We start from the raw sequence: 20,099 nt of genomic DNA, 5'->3' as shown, positions 1-20,099 counted from the left end.
TTTTGTAACCAATTTTATGTGCAGAAATTCTTAGTTTTTCTTCTATTTCACTGATGATCATTACAAATCCACAAACTTGGTGCCAAATTAATGTTTACATTGATGCTTACAGCTAGTACTGTTCTAAAGTCACAAACTTACAAAGTTCACCCTCCCATGCACCCCAAGCAATAATTATGGTGCTTGTTTTTGTTTAAATATAGCTACACACTGAGTTAAGTTATATATGGTACTTTCTGCTTTAGTGGTCACCTACGCGTTAGGAGGTCATCTATGTGTTAGGAGGTTACCTATGTGTTAGGAGGTCACCTATGCAGAGTTAATTGCTTTAAATAACTCAAAATTGCAATATATACAGGCTACATGGCCTGTCTGTCCATTAAAAGAAGCCATCTTAGACTCTAGCACTGTCAAATGACATGTTATAGCTAAAGATATGAACACCAGCATCACAAGCCAAATATACATAAATGTGGAAATTTCCATAGTGGCTCTGCAAAATGTTGGCCACTCAGTTCCTGCAGACTCCTGTCACAGTTCACTTTACCAATACATACGTAGCTGTATATCATGCAAGCATAAAGGATCATTATATTATTATAGCAGAGATATCAATAACGACATGCAGTGTATATGACAACCCGAGTTATGGAAACCATGCAGGGGCGGATTTAGTAAGGGGGCAATGGCCCTCCCCCCTTTCCTTTTAAACTGATACTTGGCTATCATACCCAAATTCTTCTATGTTTAATCAAAAGCAGACATATTTCAGGAGCTACACATTACTAGCAACACAAAATACGTATACCTATTATGATTGATTAAAGTACTTAGTAAAGGCAGAGCCTGTATACCAGAAGGCCTAATATTGTTTAACACTGCTTCAGAGAGGGAGCTTCTCTTTTTCCTCAAGAATTCTTCAATAAATGGTTCAATTGTGGGTTACATCTCCATAGTTACAAAAGTTTTAATTGTGGGTTTCGTTTTATTCAGATAGCCAGATTGCAATACTTTCTGCTATGGCTGAGATATTAATCAAAGTATGGCTACCATCACTGGCAAAATTGTAGTTTTAGTAGTCAACAGTCTGATAAAGTAGCCATATTATAATTTTTGAGCCACTGTAGTCTACTAATGTTACAATCTGTAACACAGGTACCTTCCCTTTGATGGCTTTGCAGATGTAGCTAGGTTAGTCTTGATTGTCCAGCAAAAGTAACTGTCACAACAGCTATTTCTGAAGACCTTAAAACAAGAGAATATAGAGAAGCACAAAACATATTGCAAACTACAAAAGTAGTCCATTCTATGCAACAGTAGTCTATTCCATGGATAAGGTGCTTGTTAACAAGATGCTGCTATGTGATCTTTAAAAGCGTTGACATCACTTTTTAGCCACATATACCTGTTTCCACCTCTGAGACAGATTAAATTAGAACTGTACACTATATATGTGAAAATTTTTAGCTAAGTTACAGATCCAACTTTTATAACTATACTTGTCCTAATGAAAAAGAAATCATGTTTGCTGTTGTGCCTACTAACTATCAGTGTTCTATCATTTAATAGCAAGGTTTTACTTCCATATTCACAAAAATTAATTGAACATTTCCTTTCGCAGTTATCTCAGCCAAAATATCGTTTAGCTGCTTCAGCTAGTATGATTCTTCCTTATATGCTCCCATACAGCAATAGACTTTGCATCTTCTCTAATAGTCTCTCAGCCTAACCCACTTCTGCTTTATTTTCCATACAAATATGTAAGTAGGACAAAATGAATGAATCACTAAAGTAGCATGTATGTACTGTACGGCAGTTTTTATTTCTCAAATTGATTTTTTTTTTGCAGTTTTGTTTAAGTATCATACAGTACGATAGTACTGTATAGTAGGGACCACAAAGGTTTGGGCACCACCCATGAAAAACATCACTCAAAATCCAGCCTCACTTTTCCCTGACAACGATGAAGCAGTATTGGTTTTGTAAAACTAAGTCCATACAAGCCTTGAGATCGATCTAGAAATGCTTTCAACAAGTTGCTATGAATTTTTAAAATAATCATTAAACAGAATTTTCTATTGACTGACTGACTAACTGATGCCTTCAGACAAGCGTAACTTGATAACGGCTAGTTAGTGTTATAGTACTTGCAATTTAGTAAGTATTAGTTATAGTACTGTAGTGATGCTAAGAATATATACTTAGTTATACTTATTCATTGCTTTTACGAATAAATGATCACTAACTAGGTGTAATAGAATTATCGTCCTATACCACTTTGAGAAATTACCTAATCAAAGATTTAAGAAAACATCCTACCTAAACAATACACTTATTGTTTCCACATAAGAAAATCTCTCTTTCTAAGTTTTCATCTGTTGCGCGGTTTTGTTTCTCTCTCCACCAGAAGAAATTATTCTTTCCACCAGGGCAGTGGTTGCTACAATGTCACAAGCCACTCGAGATAGTAATGGAAAGTTGCCTTTGTTCTTAATCATGCATCTTATATGTTAATATGTACGTCAAAGTCAGGCTTTAACTTGATGTGCCAGATAGTCAGTTCACCAATCAAGCTCCTGCTAAATCTCAAATAACAGTTGCAGTAGTAGTTGCAGTACTAAAAGTTTTAGTTTAGTTCTAGTATCGGTACTATAAAGCTATTAATTTTAGTTTAGTTATTGTTAAAAAACTTAAAAACAACACTTTTCTAGTATAGTTCCAGTTTTTTAAATAGATTGTAATGGAATTATAGTTTAGTTCCAGTTCCTAGAACTAAAAAGAAAAGGCTGTACTAAAACTACTTTTAGTTCTAGTGCTAGTATACTAGAAAAACACTACCCAATATACCAAATATGGGTATATCCATAGCTTGTGGCTTTGTACTATTAATTTATTGACTTAGTAATCTACTTAATCATAGCCACAGAACAAGGATACTTTCTAATCAATACGTATTGGTCACTTACTTCAGACTTCTGTCACAGTTATGTGTACATCACTATATAAATAGATTGTGTATTTCATGGTCTTCACTTGTGTTGGAGATACGTATCCAAATATGGACATGCAGTGTTAGCTCTACAATGTAGCCACAGAACAAAACACCTTCTTCTCAGCAGATGTTGTCTATGTGTTGCTTCATCAAATATGGTCATAACTCCATAATATAACAGCATATAAAAAGTGTAAGTTTTGTTTGAGCAGTTATTACGAGATGGTTATCACTCAAGATCAAGAATGATGATGATCCTCTGTGCTGTAACAAATATAGTTCTACTGGCTACACTGACTACAGCTGCTGTAGATGATAACTGTATGAGATATTGATCTACCTGGAGCTACTTGTAGTGACATATATGAAAAGAACCCAAACATTCGCTCATCAAAACTGATCACTTGGTCCTTGCTTATTGTGAAATGGGAGATAATGGTTGGATGAAAGTTGCTGATTTTGATGCTAGCAGAGGAGATAAGTGTCCCACTGGATGGACTGATATCACAGTGAATAATATTTATATGTGTCGATCCCCAAGTAACACAGCAGGTTGCTATTCTAGAACATTCCCTGTACACGAATAAGTTATCGTAAGATATGTGGTAAACTCAGCGGTTACCAAAAGTATACTACTGATGGTTTTAATGGTGCCATTAGCATCTATGCTGCATATGTTGATAGAGTATCCATCACTATCAGTAACCCTCGTAAGCATGTGTGGACTTATGCTGTAGGAATAAGTGATGATCAAGATAATCCAGGGAATGTTTGCCCATGTGCTGCTATCCCTAAATCAGCTTCTCCTTCATTTGTAGGTGAACACTATTATTGTGAGTCTGGTAACACTGGACCATATGAGGACACTATCTACACAAGTGACCCATTATGGGATGGTGCCGGCTGTGTTCATCCCAACAACAATTGCTGTACTAACATTGGATTACCATGGTTCATCAGAGAGTTTCCTATTGCTCAAGATGATGATACTGAAGTTAGGATCTGTACTAATTCAGATTATAGCAATGAAGCTGTCCTTGTTGACCAGCTGGAACTCTATGTACAATAGCACCCACAACAGAACAATGATGACTGTATAACAAAACAAGGTGTAATATACTATTGCTTTTCTTTGATAGTGTACATTAACATGTTTTTGTGTGTGTGTTGTGTGTGTGTGTGTTTCTATTGATTATACATTGTTTTTCAGCATGACATCAAGGAGGCATGGTCAAAACTTAGTATCATAAGTATAAGGAAAAATTAGAAATTATGAAATTAGTTTATATTTACTGCAGGTGTCATGTGAGTCAGCCATATCCACATAAGTGGGTACTAACAGCGTGATGTGAATTTTGGCAATAGCTTGTTAGTGCTAATGTTACCCGAAGTCACAGAAGCAGTACTGCAGTGTTATGTACAGTCTGGCAGGAGCCTGTCAGTGCTAATACTTCCCTATATGCCCGAACAGTATCCTGTGTCAGAGTTAAGTGTGAGTATAGTCATGGCTGAATACAAGGTGGCAGGTGTGTGCCTGCCTATGATTCAGCATCTCCATCCTGACTAGTTGGGATGTGATAATACAAGGACTCTAATAGGGTCTGCCTTCCTGTATACTAAGTGCATGATGCCTGATACACCCAAGCTATGTCAAAAGTCTGAAAATCCCCTTTGCCATTCAAGAGTACTTACCAAGCCATTTAATATACATATAACTTCCTGATTTAAGTCCCAGCTTAAAGTTTTGGTTAGGCTTTCCCACGGCAGACAGAGTCCTTGTACAACTACCAAACCCACCACCACCAGACCATCAGATGATGGTGGTGGATAAACCAACCAGTATGGCAGTATCACCTGTGTGGGAGAAAGATTGGTGACAAGTATGTTAGAGGTGAGCAAACTACATTAACCAAACTGTGCACTTTTTCATAAAAGCAGGAAACTTTCCACATAAATAGTATTCCTCATGACATGTATTTTTTGATATAGTGCCATCACAAATTTGACCTTTGATGATCTTTATGGCCATTTTTGCTCATCATTTCTGTCTTTATAATTGACGTGGTAAAATGTGGTACCAAAGTAAAGGTCTTGTTGAAAAAACAACTTGAATTTTAATAAGGTGATTCCATTTTAAAGTAACGATTGCTTTTATTAGCTGCAAAATTCTCAGAGTTTACCTGCCCTTGGGATGCAAATTACTGTACCCATGGGGAGGTAAATTGTCTCAAATCTCAAAATTTATAGGTAATACAAATAATCATAACTTTGGAATGAAATCACCTATTAACTTCAAATAAAAACTAATAAGTTGTTTTGTTCAACAAGATCTTTATTTTGGTACCATGTTTTAACAAGTTGATTAATACATCAGGGAGATAGACAAAAATGATCAAATTTCTGGCAAATCTTAATGCATCAGGGAGATAAAGACAAAAATGATCAAATTTCTGGCAAATCTGCGATGGCATTATATATAAAAAATTATGTCATGAGGAATACTATTTGTGTGGAAAGTGTCATGATTTTATAAGAAAGCGCACAATCTTCACATTGCGCCGCTATTCCATAGATAGTATGGTACGTAGAATATACTATCTAAGTTAACTGTTACTGTGAAAAAAATAGTCTCAGCAGTTGACAGCTGGGAGCCTGGGACGATTATCAAGGCCGTGTCAATTTCAATTTTCTGTGAAGCCAGATCCCATGGTGACATATATAATGCTATACAGTCTATTAATTTTTCTTGGAACTTTACTTATGCATCCTTATACACAAACGCTCACAAGTGTTTTCTACCAATTGGTACATTCATACTACATTTAAAACCATTAAACCATGTTATGATATAATTTGTATAGACACAATCCTTGGAGACTATAGTCACTTGCTCTATCAGTCAAACCATCTGCCTTATCCCATGGTTTATAATGGAAAGTAGTTCAAGATTTCAGTTTAATTTCATATATGTACACACATGATGTCTTAACACTGACCATATCACCTCTTACTGTCATCATGCAATGACTGAAATAATTTTTGAAAGATTGGTAAATACCATACCACATGCAGAATATTTCCACGAGTTTACTTTATTCAAAGTTTTTAACAATTAAGTTTGGTAACCAGTCATCCTATGAGGACTATAAGTCTAGTGCCATCTATCAAAAATTCCTTTCCGCCAACTTAGGAATATGACTACCAGATAATCACAACATGTACTCAGAGGATGTCATAATGAACAACACACGAAACTCAAAATGTTTATATTTTATACTTTTCTGATGATGTAGTGTGATTCTGACCAAATATCACATTTGTTATTTATGAACAGCATGTTCTTTTGATGAAAAGTAATGTACAATTTTGCAAGAAACAAAGTGTAATCAAACTCATAACATCCGTAGAAGTGGCTTTAATGTTCGACACACTTCAGAACTCTTTATGTATTCCTATAAAGGAAACACTGTCACACCACTTGTTACTGGAGTATATGTGTTTGGCTCACCAGCAAAGTGGTATCTCTACTTCTAACAGCTACCACTCCATTTTCCAGTGTAACAGGATCAACTACAATACAATAGGGTACACCAACCTCATCTGACCTGCAATATAACACTCGTAAAAAAAATGACAAGCCAGTTATACAGGCTCAGTAAGCACAGTGGAAGGAACTGCTAGTTAAATGAAAACCAGGCATAAATATGAATTGTGCACGTGTAGTGTAAGTGTGCATGCATAGTTTACATTGTAAACACCAATCAATTAAGTTACATACAGCAAAGCACTCAAGTTATAACATACTCTTTGTAGTTCTCATTGAGTGATTTGTTCACATCTTCACAAAACACAGTCTTCATTCTGTGTTGTCTCAGCTCTTCAGCCAAGTACTGCCCAAACTGAGGATGAACCAATCGTTTACTAATGGACAACCATTGATACAGCTACATACCACACATAGCTTGTGCTCAGATGGTGTAGATGGAATAACAGCAACCTTGACAGGTGCCAACAAAGGATATATACACATCACCTGTAATGTAACATATGTACATGTAGATAGCAGATGCAAGCTAATTAAAATTGCATCAGTGATTTAAATATTGTAACTCTGAACATTGGCAATTGGTATTTACATGTTTAGATAAGCAAGATCCTTTACCTACATCAAGAGACACATGTTAAGGGTGTATAGTGTGACCAGGAAAGTTGGTGCACCACACCGGTTTATTGTTAACAGGAAGAACAAAAGTATGTATAATTTTCATACATAAGTTTATGAAGCTCTGTACTTCCTTCTTTAAACAAGATGAGTGCAAAGGCTGTCCACCTTCAATAGTACACATACTAAGCTTGAGTAAAACCTTACTAGAAATTCTATACGATATGAGCCCTCAGAATGGGTACAAACAGTGGACTTGGGGACCATGCAAGGACCAGTGACATGAAAACATCTAGGACTTTTGTACTTCATGATGTTTATACACTTTTTATATTGTACTACATCCATAGGTTGACGGGAGAACCACTTTTTTCTATCACAATACCACCGGTTGTAAATATGAGTGGCAAGCACAAATCAAAATACCAAACAAGTTATTGACCACAATCTGTGCCAAAGGAGTTTTAGGTACCACATTGAGTGTGGTTGAGCTGCTTGTGCTAGCAGCTCAGTATAGACCCTTTCTAAGTAGATGCTTAAATTGATTTGTCGAGCTGTAAAAAAGCATGTTACCCCCAAGGTAAAAGAAGTTGGGAATCAAAGGTGGCGACTAAGAAATGACTGGGATGGTAGGTTAATAGCTAAATTTTATTAATGACAATTCAGGCGAATTTGTGTTGCCTCCTTCACGGATTTGGCATCAAATTCACCAGAATACACTCTTTCCAAAGTCACTGCTTAGCAACACCTTTCCGACATTTTGATTGGGGCCACTGTCAACAATCACGATTGCGCTACATAGAAATACAGTGGTGAAAACAGCTCGAGCAGAGTAGTATTGTTAAAGGACAGGCCATGGAAGTCTTCGAGGTTGCAAATTAGTGTTCTAGTTAGAGGTAGGTGGTTATAACAGGGCTGAACAAGGTGTGAAACATCGACAACACTAATTTCCTTGCCTGCCTGTACAAGAAGCTATTATATAGCATTTTAGTCTGGGTAATCATTAGTACTGTATTGGTGATAATAACTGTAACAGTGGCTGACCTCCCACATGCTATTTAACAGCTTCTTGTACCAGCAGACAAGAAATTTAGTGTTGTCGATGTTTCGCACCTTGTTCAGCCCTGATAACCAACTGCCTCTAACCAGAACACTAATTTGCAACCTCGAAGACTTCTATAGCCTGTCCTTCAACAATACTACTCTGCTCGAGCTGTTTTCACCACCGTATTTTATGTAGCGCAATCGTGATTATTGACAGTGGCCCCAATCAAAATGTTGGAAAGGTGTTGCTAAGCAGTGACGTATTTTTGGAAAGAGTCTATTGTCATTATTAAAATTTTCCCCATTAACCAATCACCACAACCATTTCTTGACTGCCACCTTTGACTTCACACCTTTCTTTTACCCTATTAGAGTCTATTAGAGTCTACCCTATTAGAGTCTCGATCATACACTTACTACTTGTAGTTGGTTTTCACATTATAACTTTTTGGATTTTAATTAGTGCATAAACAAACATTGACCTCAAGCTTCAAAGGTTTGGATGCAATCTTCAAAACTTTGATGAGTATTCCATGTAGCTAGTAACAGTTATTCAGTTGGTAATTACATAATTTAACAAAACAAGAGTTATAGGTTTTGACAATTTAATTTGTTGTTTAGGATTCTGTTGGTAAATAAACTCATCCCATTGGCAACTAAATTTGCCAATTTCGCACTATAATTTGTCTGTGTATCTAACAACATTGGCAGCTGGAGAAAGCACAAACACAAGATCAGATGTATACCTGTTGTTACAAGACCTTACTCAAGTACAACTGTAGTGACAAGAATTCTTCCTATACAGCTTGTTTGGCAGTATGTCCAACTGCATTTCGCCATTTGTGGTTCACTCATGGTGCAAGCTAATTAGCTTGTCAGACCAATAGGCGGTTGAAACGGGGGACCATGGCCCCTCCCACTTTTGTGGGACAAAGAGTGTAAGAAAAGATCTAGATACTCTAATAGAACAGTCACAGTATTCAAGCAGTGAAGCAAGCTATTTTGCTATGTGTAGTTATAAATAAGAAGATATAGTTGGTGGAGGGCAGCTATTGTAAGCAAGTAGTTACCTTTTTTTTTTTTGGTCAAGCTTACAGCTGCCTCACTCTTTGGCCTGCTTCACCACGCATGTCGTGGCTTTGCATACTGCTAGCTTCAAGCATAACTTCTTAAGGTGAAAATGATTCACCTCATGATGAATTGCCAGATTCTCACAATCTTCTGTGGTAAACTCAATTACCAATGTGAGCCAGTTTGTATATATGCTTATTTGAACATCGCTTATGCCATTCGAATGATGCATCCTTTGAATATTTGAACGAATGAGTATGCACTGATATATGCACTACTTTTAATCCATACCAATGGAAAGCCACCAAAACCACCAAAAAGCACTCCCACAGTGGTTAATCTATCCATAAACTAATTTTCAACTTATTCCATGAAGCAGTTTACCCTGCATATAATAGAAGTTCAATCTTTCAAGGTCATATCCTCATTGGATATGTGGTACTGGGATTTGCATTTATAGCCACTTTAAGTGTGCCAAATTTCAGCTTGATCAAAATTACGCCTTTGTGTTTTATAGTGATAAAAGTGTGCAAAAAGAGTAGACAAAAAAAAGAAGATAAACGACCAAAACTTTGATTGTTCATATCTTGGGATTAGCTATATAAAGCGATTCCCTTCAAATTTGGGATGTGGACTGCCATACCAGGTGGGCAACTCTACTACAAATTCATTCCATTCAGAAAAAGGATCACAGAGCTACAAATGTATGAAACTTATGTTTCCTTTCTTCCTGTCAATTTACCCACGGCGTGGTGTGCCAGCTTCTGGGCTGCATGACATACTACTGTATGCCTTGATCAGTGCTACAGCAGAGCATATGGAGAGTGTTATAGAAAGATATATTAGTATGCAGTCTTCACTATACATACATCATTCACTTACTGTGACCAGCTTTCCTTGTTCTTCTCTTTCCATTTCTTTGTAACCATCAAACAAATAAGCCTGCATACCTACATGACACAGAGTAATTTACGAACAAATTCTAAAGCCTGAATACACACATGTGATACTCACCTTTATCAAGCTGAGCAGAAGCCTGTACTAGGGAAGGAATCCTAATATCTTCAGTAGACTTTAACTGCTGGGGAGGAAAACACAGATAAAAAGAAAACCATAACTGTTGTTACAGCTCATTTTAGAACGACTTTTGGGCCATATATGTCAAATGACCCTGGAGTAGGTGAATATCATAAGCCTATTTGGTCACCTGAATGACACATGGCATCTAGGTATTCTCAAGAAACTAGATACAATTAACCATTTCAACCTTAGCACAGTCACAGGGTAGAATGTTCTATTCAGCTCAAGGGAGAGGCTTACACTGTTATTGTTAACTACATACATACATAACCACATGCAAACTTTAGTAATAAGTTTGGATGGTGTAATAATTTACACAATCATTACCTGATGATAGATATTTTCAGAAGAGCAGATGATCTTTTCAACTTCTCCCTTACCCCAGGGAAACTGATACTATACAAAGAAACACAGTAACTGTCAGTAAAAGGTACAGTGTGATATAGAGAGACTATGTGTGCATGTGAATATATGCGGGTATGCACATTACACCCACACACTACACATGTATTTAAACTATGCACATGCACTACACATAACAGCACAGACAATCACACCTCCACATACGCACATACCCAAACGAACAAACTAACACAAAACACAAACACAAACTGTACTCACCTCTATAGTACTTTCATGGTTGATAAATTTACTTGATGAGCTTTTGTTTTGATCAATCAATTGAAAATTTTCTGGCTTATTCGCAAACTATCAAAAACACTACATAAATTATCAGTATTCTACCACTACTGTCTACTGTACATACCGCAAAAGCATTATAAAATTTTGAATTAATAGTTGATGTTTATTTCAATGCCAATATCAAAAGTGGCGCAAAGATTTGACAAGGAGTGCACCAGGGTGCTTCCCCTTGTAATTTTTTGGCAGTTAGTAGCAACTGGATAACTTTCTCAAGTCGTTGGGAGCTCTTCTACTTCACTTAATTGGGTCATTCCATGTCAAACCACCAAGGAATTGTAGGGTCACCTCTCGGATTTTGATGAAGTGTTTGTAGTACCTGTGGTGCTCATCGCCCATACAAATGTTTAGCTCCAAACACTATATGGTTTCTGATTTATGACCACAAATATTTTGAATATTTCATGGAAAATTGGTCCATCTTGAGTTACAGAATCAACTGTAGCTCATCACATTGTTAATATTTTAAAATAGAACTTTCAGTGATCAAAAACTGTTAATTGATCTTTCAAGTAATCCATAAATTATGTAATATCAAACTTAACTAAGGTTTTAAAAAGCTCCATTAAAACTTTAATCCTTCATATTTCAAAACGGACTGCTTCAAATTCTTTGAATTTTTTAGTGAATAAGGATTTGGTCATGGTCTATTGTTGCTAAAATTTTGTGGTGGGGTCACAGTGTGTTCAAGAGATATACTTTAATATGTTGTGGTATATAGTGGAATTTTATAGTCTATTATTGCTATATGGGAGTGTACACCTCTAATAACCACTCCTGATAAGGCCATGCCAACTTTGTCTTCCACAATGAAGGTGTCCAAGTACAGTGCAACCTGTATTAGTGACCACCTGTATTGAAAGACCTGCAATTTATTTACTGTATGGGTAATTCCATATCATTTCACCAAAGTTTAGCTTATGACCCCCTCAGAATTGGATGAAATTCAGTGTGCGGGTAGCTCAAGTGGTCATGTGTCCCATAGGAATTTCACCCCATTGATTGTATGGCTTCCCAGAAATAACCCATTCATTAAGTATTCTACTTTTTTTATATTTTGATGTACTTCTAAGCATCATAACTTGGCATTTTAAAAAATGAATCGTGCCACTTTAAAGCTCAAAGAATAAGCTTTCATTTGGTATATTTAACAGCTTAATTTGACAAAGTTGATAGCCACGTCTCCTAATCTTTGAACTTTGATCTACCAAAAGTACTGATTAGAATTTTTGTGGATACTTGTCAGACATTCAACTGTTATTTGCAAAAGTTTCAATTTGGGGTCTCTATGGTATTACGAGATGGGTAGCGGTGTATATGGTATTATTACCATGCAGTATTGCACACCTTGAAGTCCATTCTGCTGATTTAGGTTTGTAGACACACAAGACTCTGCAAGTTAAATGCACGCATAAACAAGTTGTGACAAAGACATGTAAATACAAGTTTATTATTGTGGTGATACAGTGTGATGCTGTTTGGTAGCAAAAGTCATTTCTTTTTTTGTCAAAGAGTACACACAACCACTTCTTGTCCTTGGGTTTCTATGAGAGTTAGAATGTCATCCATTGGTATAGTGTGGATATTCTGGGGCTCTGGGTACTTGAATGAGTTTGATGGACCATGCGGATGTAGAAACGTCAGCTTCACTTCCTAACTAGTGTCACTGCAAACTTCAAGCACACAAGCTAACCACAGATTCTTTTCATATAAACAAGTAACAAACCAAGCAGTCAATTCTGGTGGAACTTCATTCTTTGCTAGAGCAACTCTTTCTTCCCTGGAAACATCAGTAAAATTTTACTTCCACAGTGATACCTGAGATTGGCACAAAAGAGTCATACCAAGGATTGTACATAAGAGTTGAAAGTGACGCTCCAAATTACTCTGTTCTCTCACATAATCTTCATTGCTACAATACCCAAAGTAACAGTCAAGCTGAATTTAACAACTGATGTGGTGTCATTAACTGATCATCACACTGCCTTTGCAAGGTATATAAGCTGGCTACATTTGAAAACTATACATTGCAGCACAAAGGTGGTCTTTCAATAAAGGTGGTCACTAATACAGGTTGAACTGTACTTGGACACCTTCATTGTGGAAGACAAAGTTGTTATCAGGAGTGGTGTACACGCCCATATAGCAATAATAGACTACAAAATTCCACTATATACCACAACATATTTACTTATATCTCTTAAGCCCATCGTAGCCCCACCACAACAACTTTATCAACAATAGACCATGACCCAATTATTATTCACTAAAAAGTTCAAAAAAATTGAAGCAGCACTTTCTGAAATATTAAGGATTACAGTTTTCATGAAGCATTTTAAAACCTTAATTAAGTTTATATCCCATAATTTATGGATTACTTGAAAGATCAATTAACAGTCTTTAATCACTGAAGTTTTTATTTTAAAATATTAACACAGTGGCCTTGTTGATTTGACATGGAATGACCTTTTTGCTTTCTCACGACATAGAGATAGGCACTATGTACTACCTTACTACCTGTTGAGTAGCTACATGGAGTCCAATCCAGATTTTTGCGACGTCAGAACTTGGCTACATAGCATTATAGCTAAAATTATGTAGAAAGGAAGACATACTGAAGTGTGGCAAGCAAACTAGCATGCGAAGCATATCAAACTGGGAGTCTGGGGGCATGCCCCCATGATATTTCTTGAAAGTTAGACCCCTTGACAGTGATATTATATTATTACATGATTGGGTGACTGCTCTATTTGACCAGTGTTTAGAATCTTCAGAAAAACTCCTGGAGCCGCATCTGCTTGTCTACTAGATAAAGTGCTAAATTAATGGATTTAGAGACATAGTAATATACATTCCCTGGAATGCTGTGATGGTTTGCTGATTCAACGTGATTGATTGAGCAGCCCCATTCAACATCATCACAGAAGCTGTTAAATGTTTTGTGTTCAGTAGTCATTTCAACCGCCAGTTCACTTGCCTGTTTCTGTCTACATTACAGGATGACAAATGTAGTGAAAATGATAAGGAATGGGACTTCCTGCCATGTAAAATTAAAAGCCTCCATCACCACATCTGCTGATGGCTCATCTGGAATCATCTTTGACATTTCCATAAACAACTTATAGCTGGCACTGAGTATTGATGGGCCGACCACTTTAGCTACGTGCACTACAGAACATATGAAATGAATAGAGCAACCACAAATTACGTTCAAGATGAAGCTATTCACAAGCATATTGTCTGCAGTATCATCAAAACCTAAAAGCATTCACTCAATGAATTTTCTGATTACTTACATTTTTGCTGACAACCAAGGCTGGACCTACTTGTTATTTTATGTATATAATTGTAATTAATATACTTGTACCAATTAGGTATTGTACATTGTTTTGTGATGTTTCAACTCTCTGGGATACTATCAGCAACAAGCTGCCTATCCCAGTCACAAATCAATCAATCAGCACTTCTTTGTGATCAATGTGAATGTCATAAAGGAGCTGATGCTTCTTGATACTACGGACAATGGCATGACCATCTTGACAATTCAGGATTACTCCGCCACCAGCCATTTACTATTTTGTAATGCTGTGTAAGTAGCCTAGCTCAATAAAGCAGATATCTCACAAGCTAACTCAGATTAAAACAACAAAATTTTATTGCAGCAAGGCCGACTGCTCTATTAGCGTATCTCAATCACGTGATTCTTATGTATGTTTGGTATATAGCCTATTTCATTAGACTATTTTTTGTAGTACTCTAATACAGCACACATTTTTTCTGAGCACTTATGAAATGCACACAAAATGTTCTAGAACAATCTAGAGTTTTCATAGATCTATGAAATCATATTGTGTTGTAACTTCCATTTATAAAGTAGAAATTAAGCGAGGTGAACAACTGACGGCTGAGTGGCAGAATGGTAAAGGGTTTTGTCATCTAGTTGTGGAGGTCTCTAGTTTGAACCTTGAACAATGTTTTTAACACAGATTTTTTTATTCTTGGTGACTGTTCTATTAGAGTATCTCAATCGCATTTTTCACATGTTTGGTTTTTCTTTACGTCTCTTTAGCTAATACTCTCAATGCTTTCAAATTACAAAAGGTTTGTGCTACAATGGTCAGCCTATGTGCACACCAAGTTTTAACTTGTTTCTGTCAGTAGTTTACCCTGCAGACGTGACAAAAAAATTGCACTTGGGAATTTCGAAAATCACTCATAACTTTTCATACTTTTACCAATCTGTTCACAAATTGAAAGACAAATATGGTCCATAAACCCTACAAATTTGAAAAGAATTCAATCAAGCTTGCATGAATTATGGGAAATTTTTGTATGTGGTGCAAAAAGAAAGATTAATGCACTCCAGAAGACAAAGAAAAATATGAAGAAAATAGGACAAATTTTGAGGGAGAACATTTCAAAGATGGCCACACTGATTTAGCTCAAATTTGATATGAACAATGTCCTACCTTGAGAGATGAAAAAAACAACAGGCTATTTCTGTTCAACCACTATAGAGGTACGAATGTGTGAAAACTGCATCTGTAAAATACACACTTGTTTGTCACATGCCTGGCTTTCCTTGGCCACACGACACAATCGTGTGTGTGTCTTGATAAGCTTCTCAGCATACCCCAGAATGGAAGCAATGATCTACAATTCATGAGGTCTACCATCACTAGTTGGTTCATTGGCATCCAACTCCATGCAATTCAATTCAGCCACCCACATTCCATCTCCATGCAGTCATATCTAATGGCTCATTAACATGAAGGGCATAAGCATTCGCTACAGCTAAGGTGTTAGTGTCTACCAACAATTGGCTTGTTTGTGTTACTACACACTACACCATTCATAGTTTCTTCCACAACTCCTTCAAATCAAGATTGCAAAATGACATCTTCTTGCCAACATGACATGATTAAATTTACTCACTATTTATGGGACATTTTCAGGTATTTTAAACAACATTTGAAATAGATACATTTGGCCAAATTCACTTACTACTACACCACAGCTCCACACACAATTCTTAAAGTTCCAATACTGTTACATATTAATAATGACTATTGTATCATGTACACTGATAACAATCTGACATCACGAACGCTTTAAACAAAATGTCTTGGGTCTCTTCATATATTGTGCACATTGAGTTACTTCTGTTACAATATTGCAAAAATCATGCATTAAAAATTTTTCAGTTGACTACTGTTATCTATGCACTAGTCGTAAACTTGTCCTGATAAAAAAGAAATCATGTTTGCTATTGTGCCTACTAACTATCAGTGTTCCATCATAACATTCAATTAAAATGTCAACCATAGTTATAACCTGCTACCTTCAATTTAATAGCTAGGTGTTACTTCTATATTCACAATAAAATAATCAAACTTTTCCTTTCGCAGTTATCTCAGCTAAAATATCGTTTAGCTGCTTCAGCTACTATTATTCTCTCCCTTATATACTCCCATGCAGCAATAGACTTTGTATCTTCTCTAATAGTCTCTCAGCCTAACCCACTTCTGCTTTATTTTTCATACAACTCTATAGCAGTGCTTTCAGTAATATATAAGTAGGACGAAATTAATGAATCACAAATGAATCACAAAAGTAATATGTATGTACCAAATGATAGTTTTTTTTTTCAAGTTGAAATTTTTTATTGTTTACGTATTATAAATACATAAAAGATCCCGAAGAAGTGAAATCCCCCTCCCCTCTCGAAATCTCAAAATTCCGGATAGAGGCAATCCACAAAAGTTTTTACCCTTGAAAATAACTTGCTACACAGTATTGTTTTAATTTCATTAGAATGTAATCACATAATATATCCTCCTCCTTAATTTGCATTTCGTGTGCCCTTGTACTTGTTGCACCACAAACCACCAGCTACTACTAGAACACTTTAGTGTGCTTTTACATACCTTCCTCCACCATCTTAAACGTTGTTTCTGCCATGACATGTAACAGTCAAGTAGTTCACTATGACTGCAGAAATAGCTCAATGACATTTCTTCTGTCTCCACAACACTAAATGGTATACGCATATATGTAAACTTAACCAATAATATAACATTGCAAATGCACAGGTACGGTACCATCTCAAATGCAACGTTGTCTCGCAAAAAAGCGAGAGATTAAAAAAACTCTAATTAAAAGCATGGCACCAATTTTTCTCATGAGTATTCATCCCAGGATGAATATGATGAATATCTAAATGGATGCCACGCTATTTAATTAGCACGTTTTTTGTTGTTGCTCATACTCTTGCAAGACAACGCTGCATTTGAGTGGTACTGTATCATAAGGTATTTACTAACCAATCTCCATAATTGGCTAGTAGTATAACCTATTGAAGTTTTATACACCTCATACTGATTTCTTTAGGGCACACAACATACTACTCTTAAGTTCATAATTATCCAGTGTCCATGTCAAAAATGTTAAAAGTAACTGCAAAGATGCAAAAGTCAACAAATTTTAAACACAAGACATTTATCAAAAATTCATAGCCATTGACAACAGTATCTGATATTTGCCATTTTAGTATCTATTGATATCAGCTATAACAACGACCACTCACACCAACTTTCATCATCATATATTTTGACAGTAAAACTTGTGGCCTAATAGGCTAGAAATCATGTTGAGCATTACTCTAGTAAGTATAAGGAAAAGTTAAGAGTTTTCAAGTTTGATTAGGGATCATAGAAAGAACAGGGAATCAGGGAATATATGTCCACTAGTACATCTGCAGGTGTAGGTGACCTCCCTTGCTTCCCTACCTTTTATCTAATTAACTTAAAGTTCTTAATACCTGTTTGTTTACTTTTTTTTGTACATTATTATGATCGGTGAACCCATGCATACTGCATCAAAAGAAAGGATGGCGCCAGAAGTAATGTTTTTGACCGAACGCGTGCCCCAGTTATCAATTACTGACTCGAAAGTGAATGATCATTACGTTTTGCTTTCAGCTTTGTTCAACTGTTTTACAGCATGCAATCAATCCAGTCACCACAGAAAATACAGACGATTCCCATTTACAAATGTAGAGAAACCATCATGCTACAGTAAATCAACACCTTGGGGCTGTCAGCAAAAAGAAATGGGACACAAAGGAGGACCATGATGTGTGCATTGTACGTACTGTGGTATTATGCCAAAAGGCATCTGTCGGGCTGAAGCGATATTGAACAGTGTTAAAATCAAGCTTGTAGTCTTAGCCGTTATTGAGTTATGCTTGTCTGAAGGCATCAGGAAAGCAGCTGGTCAGTCAGTAAAAAATTTCACTGAATAAAGAATTATTTTAAAAAAAAATTGTCATTAAAGGTCGTACTGAAGGCACTTGGTTATACCTGCCAAGGTGCCAGGATGGTACCATGAAACTGTTTTATGGGTGATATTTTTTTGACCAGAAAAACCCATGATACCTAATATGTAGCAATCTACTGGAAGCATTTTAGGTCATACTGAAGGCACTTTTGGGCTTGGTTATACCTAACCAATACTGCCAAAGTGCCAGGATGGTACCACGAAACTGGTTTTTGGGTGATTTTTTTGGGTCAGAAAAACCCAAACCTCCATGATACCCATGACAAAAGGTGCAGGATTAGCTTTGTTAAATATTGACTAACTGCAAATTATCACTTTTGCATGTAAAAGATCAAGATACTCTAATAGAACAGCCACTGCAATACAATCACGTATAACTAACTTGGAAGGTATTTACTTTGTTACAAATACTAGTGCAAATAGTATAATAAAAAAACAATATGGCTAAAATATTGGTATTGGTATCTGTATCAGTGAAATTCCTCACTATCAAATCAGTAGATATTTTTCTGTATCAATGGAACACTCGTGCAGTATGCCAAAAGACACCTGTCTGGCTGAAGCAACGTCACAGTGCAAGCCTGAAATCTTAGCCATTATTGAGTTATGCTTGTCTGAAGGTACCAGGAGGGCAGGTAGTTAGTCATTTAGTAGGAAATTTCACTGAATGAAACCTTTTAAAAATTTCATAGCAACCTACTGAAAGCATTTCGTCTGGTACTGAAGGCACTTCTGGGCTTGGCTATACCTAACAAATACTGCCAAGGTGCAATAAAGGTATTGTGAGGCTGGTTTCTGATGAAGAAAGGGACTCAGCCAGGACTATCAGCTGTTTTAGTCTAAGGAACAAATTCTCAATACAGTAAAGAGCAATTGAATGTGGCATGGCTACAACAACAACAACAACAACACACAGGTGACCTTCCTGAGGATATGGCACTCCCATGAAGGTACAGGTAGATAAGAAGTACATGTATAATGAACCACCACCTAACTGTAACACTGAAGATATGACAAGTCCTAAAATGGAGTAGTGCCACTACAAAAAAGGATAATTACAACACCATCATCAATGTGCCTACTTACAGTCTTTCAGCAAGTTTAGAATGTTTGTGACGACGCTCGGAGAAAAAGTTGCATTAAAAATTTCAGCAAGAGTTCACAAGTGTTGTAAGTCTTAAATTAAAAAGAGAAGAAACAAGAGAAAAAGCAAAGAGAAAAGAACATGAAAGAAAAGATGAGAGAAAGAAGAAACAAAACTTAAGTAGAGAAGAGAGAGCAAAGCAAAGATCACAATGCCCAAGAGAGAACCTGGTAAGCTCAATATACCAAATATGGATATGTCCATAGTTTGTGGCTTTCCAACACTAGTAATTGACTTAGCTATAGCCACAGAATAAGGATACTTTCTAATCAACACATGTTGATCACTTCCTTCAGACTTTTGTTACAGTTCTGTGCACATTATTATACAAGTACACAAATTTTTTTTTTGGAATTTTCAACTGGAGTAGGGACCATAGCACATCGATAAAAAGAATTGAAACAAGCTGGAGTAGTGCATGATACTAAATCAATAAGAAGTGTTATATCCCTACTGTGCTCAACATACCATAATGAAAATGCACAGTAAGGATATAACACTTCTTATTGTTTTACTGTGATTTAATATCATGTACTACTCCAGCTTGTTTCAGTACTTTTTATCGATGT

General features: G+C 36.3%; 1 protein-coding gene across 2 annotated transcripts in view; it reads right to left on the bottom strand.

Moving 5' to 3' along the window:
* Positions 1-6,207: 6,207 nt before the first annotated feature.
* Positions 6,208-20,099, bottom strand: part of LOC136250916 (DNA polymerase subunit gamma-2, mitochondrial-like) — a 28,055-nt gene continuing 14,163 nt past the window's right edge. Inside the window, exons 7-15 of one of the 2 annotated variants that reach the window (XM_066043265.1) lie at positions 16,976-17,081; positions 10,971-11,057; positions 10,677-10,745; positions 10,284-10,350; positions 10,152-10,219; positions 6,945-7,025; positions 6,797-6,891; positions 6,501-6,597; positions 6,208-6,444 (exon numbers count right to left, since the gene is read on the bottom strand). In XM_066043265.1, the coding sequence (XP_065899337.1) occupies positions 6,385-6,444; positions 6,501-6,597; positions 6,797-6,891; positions 6,945-7,025; positions 10,152-10,219; positions 10,284-10,350; positions 10,677-10,745; positions 10,971-11,057; positions 16,976-17,081 (730 nt within the window). In that variant the 3' untranslated portion in view covers positions 6,208-6,384. The remainder of the gene's footprint in view (positions 6,445-6,500; positions 6,598-6,796; positions 6,892-6,944; positions 7,026-10,151; positions 10,220-10,283; positions 10,351-10,676; positions 10,746-10,970; positions 11,058-16,975; positions 17,082-20,099) is intronic. The other variant, XM_066043266.1, reaches the window with a different exon arrangement.

This window comes from Dysidea avara, chromosome 3, assembly GCF_963678975.1.
Source record: "Dysidea avara chromosome 3, odDysAvar1.4, whole genome shotgun sequence".
Taxonomy (NCBI): Eukaryota; Metazoa; Porifera; class Demospongiae; order Dictyoceratida; family Dysideidae; genus Dysidea; species Dysidea avara.
Note: the sequence above shows the minus strand (reverse complement) of the source record. Positions and strands in the feature narration are given on the sequence as shown.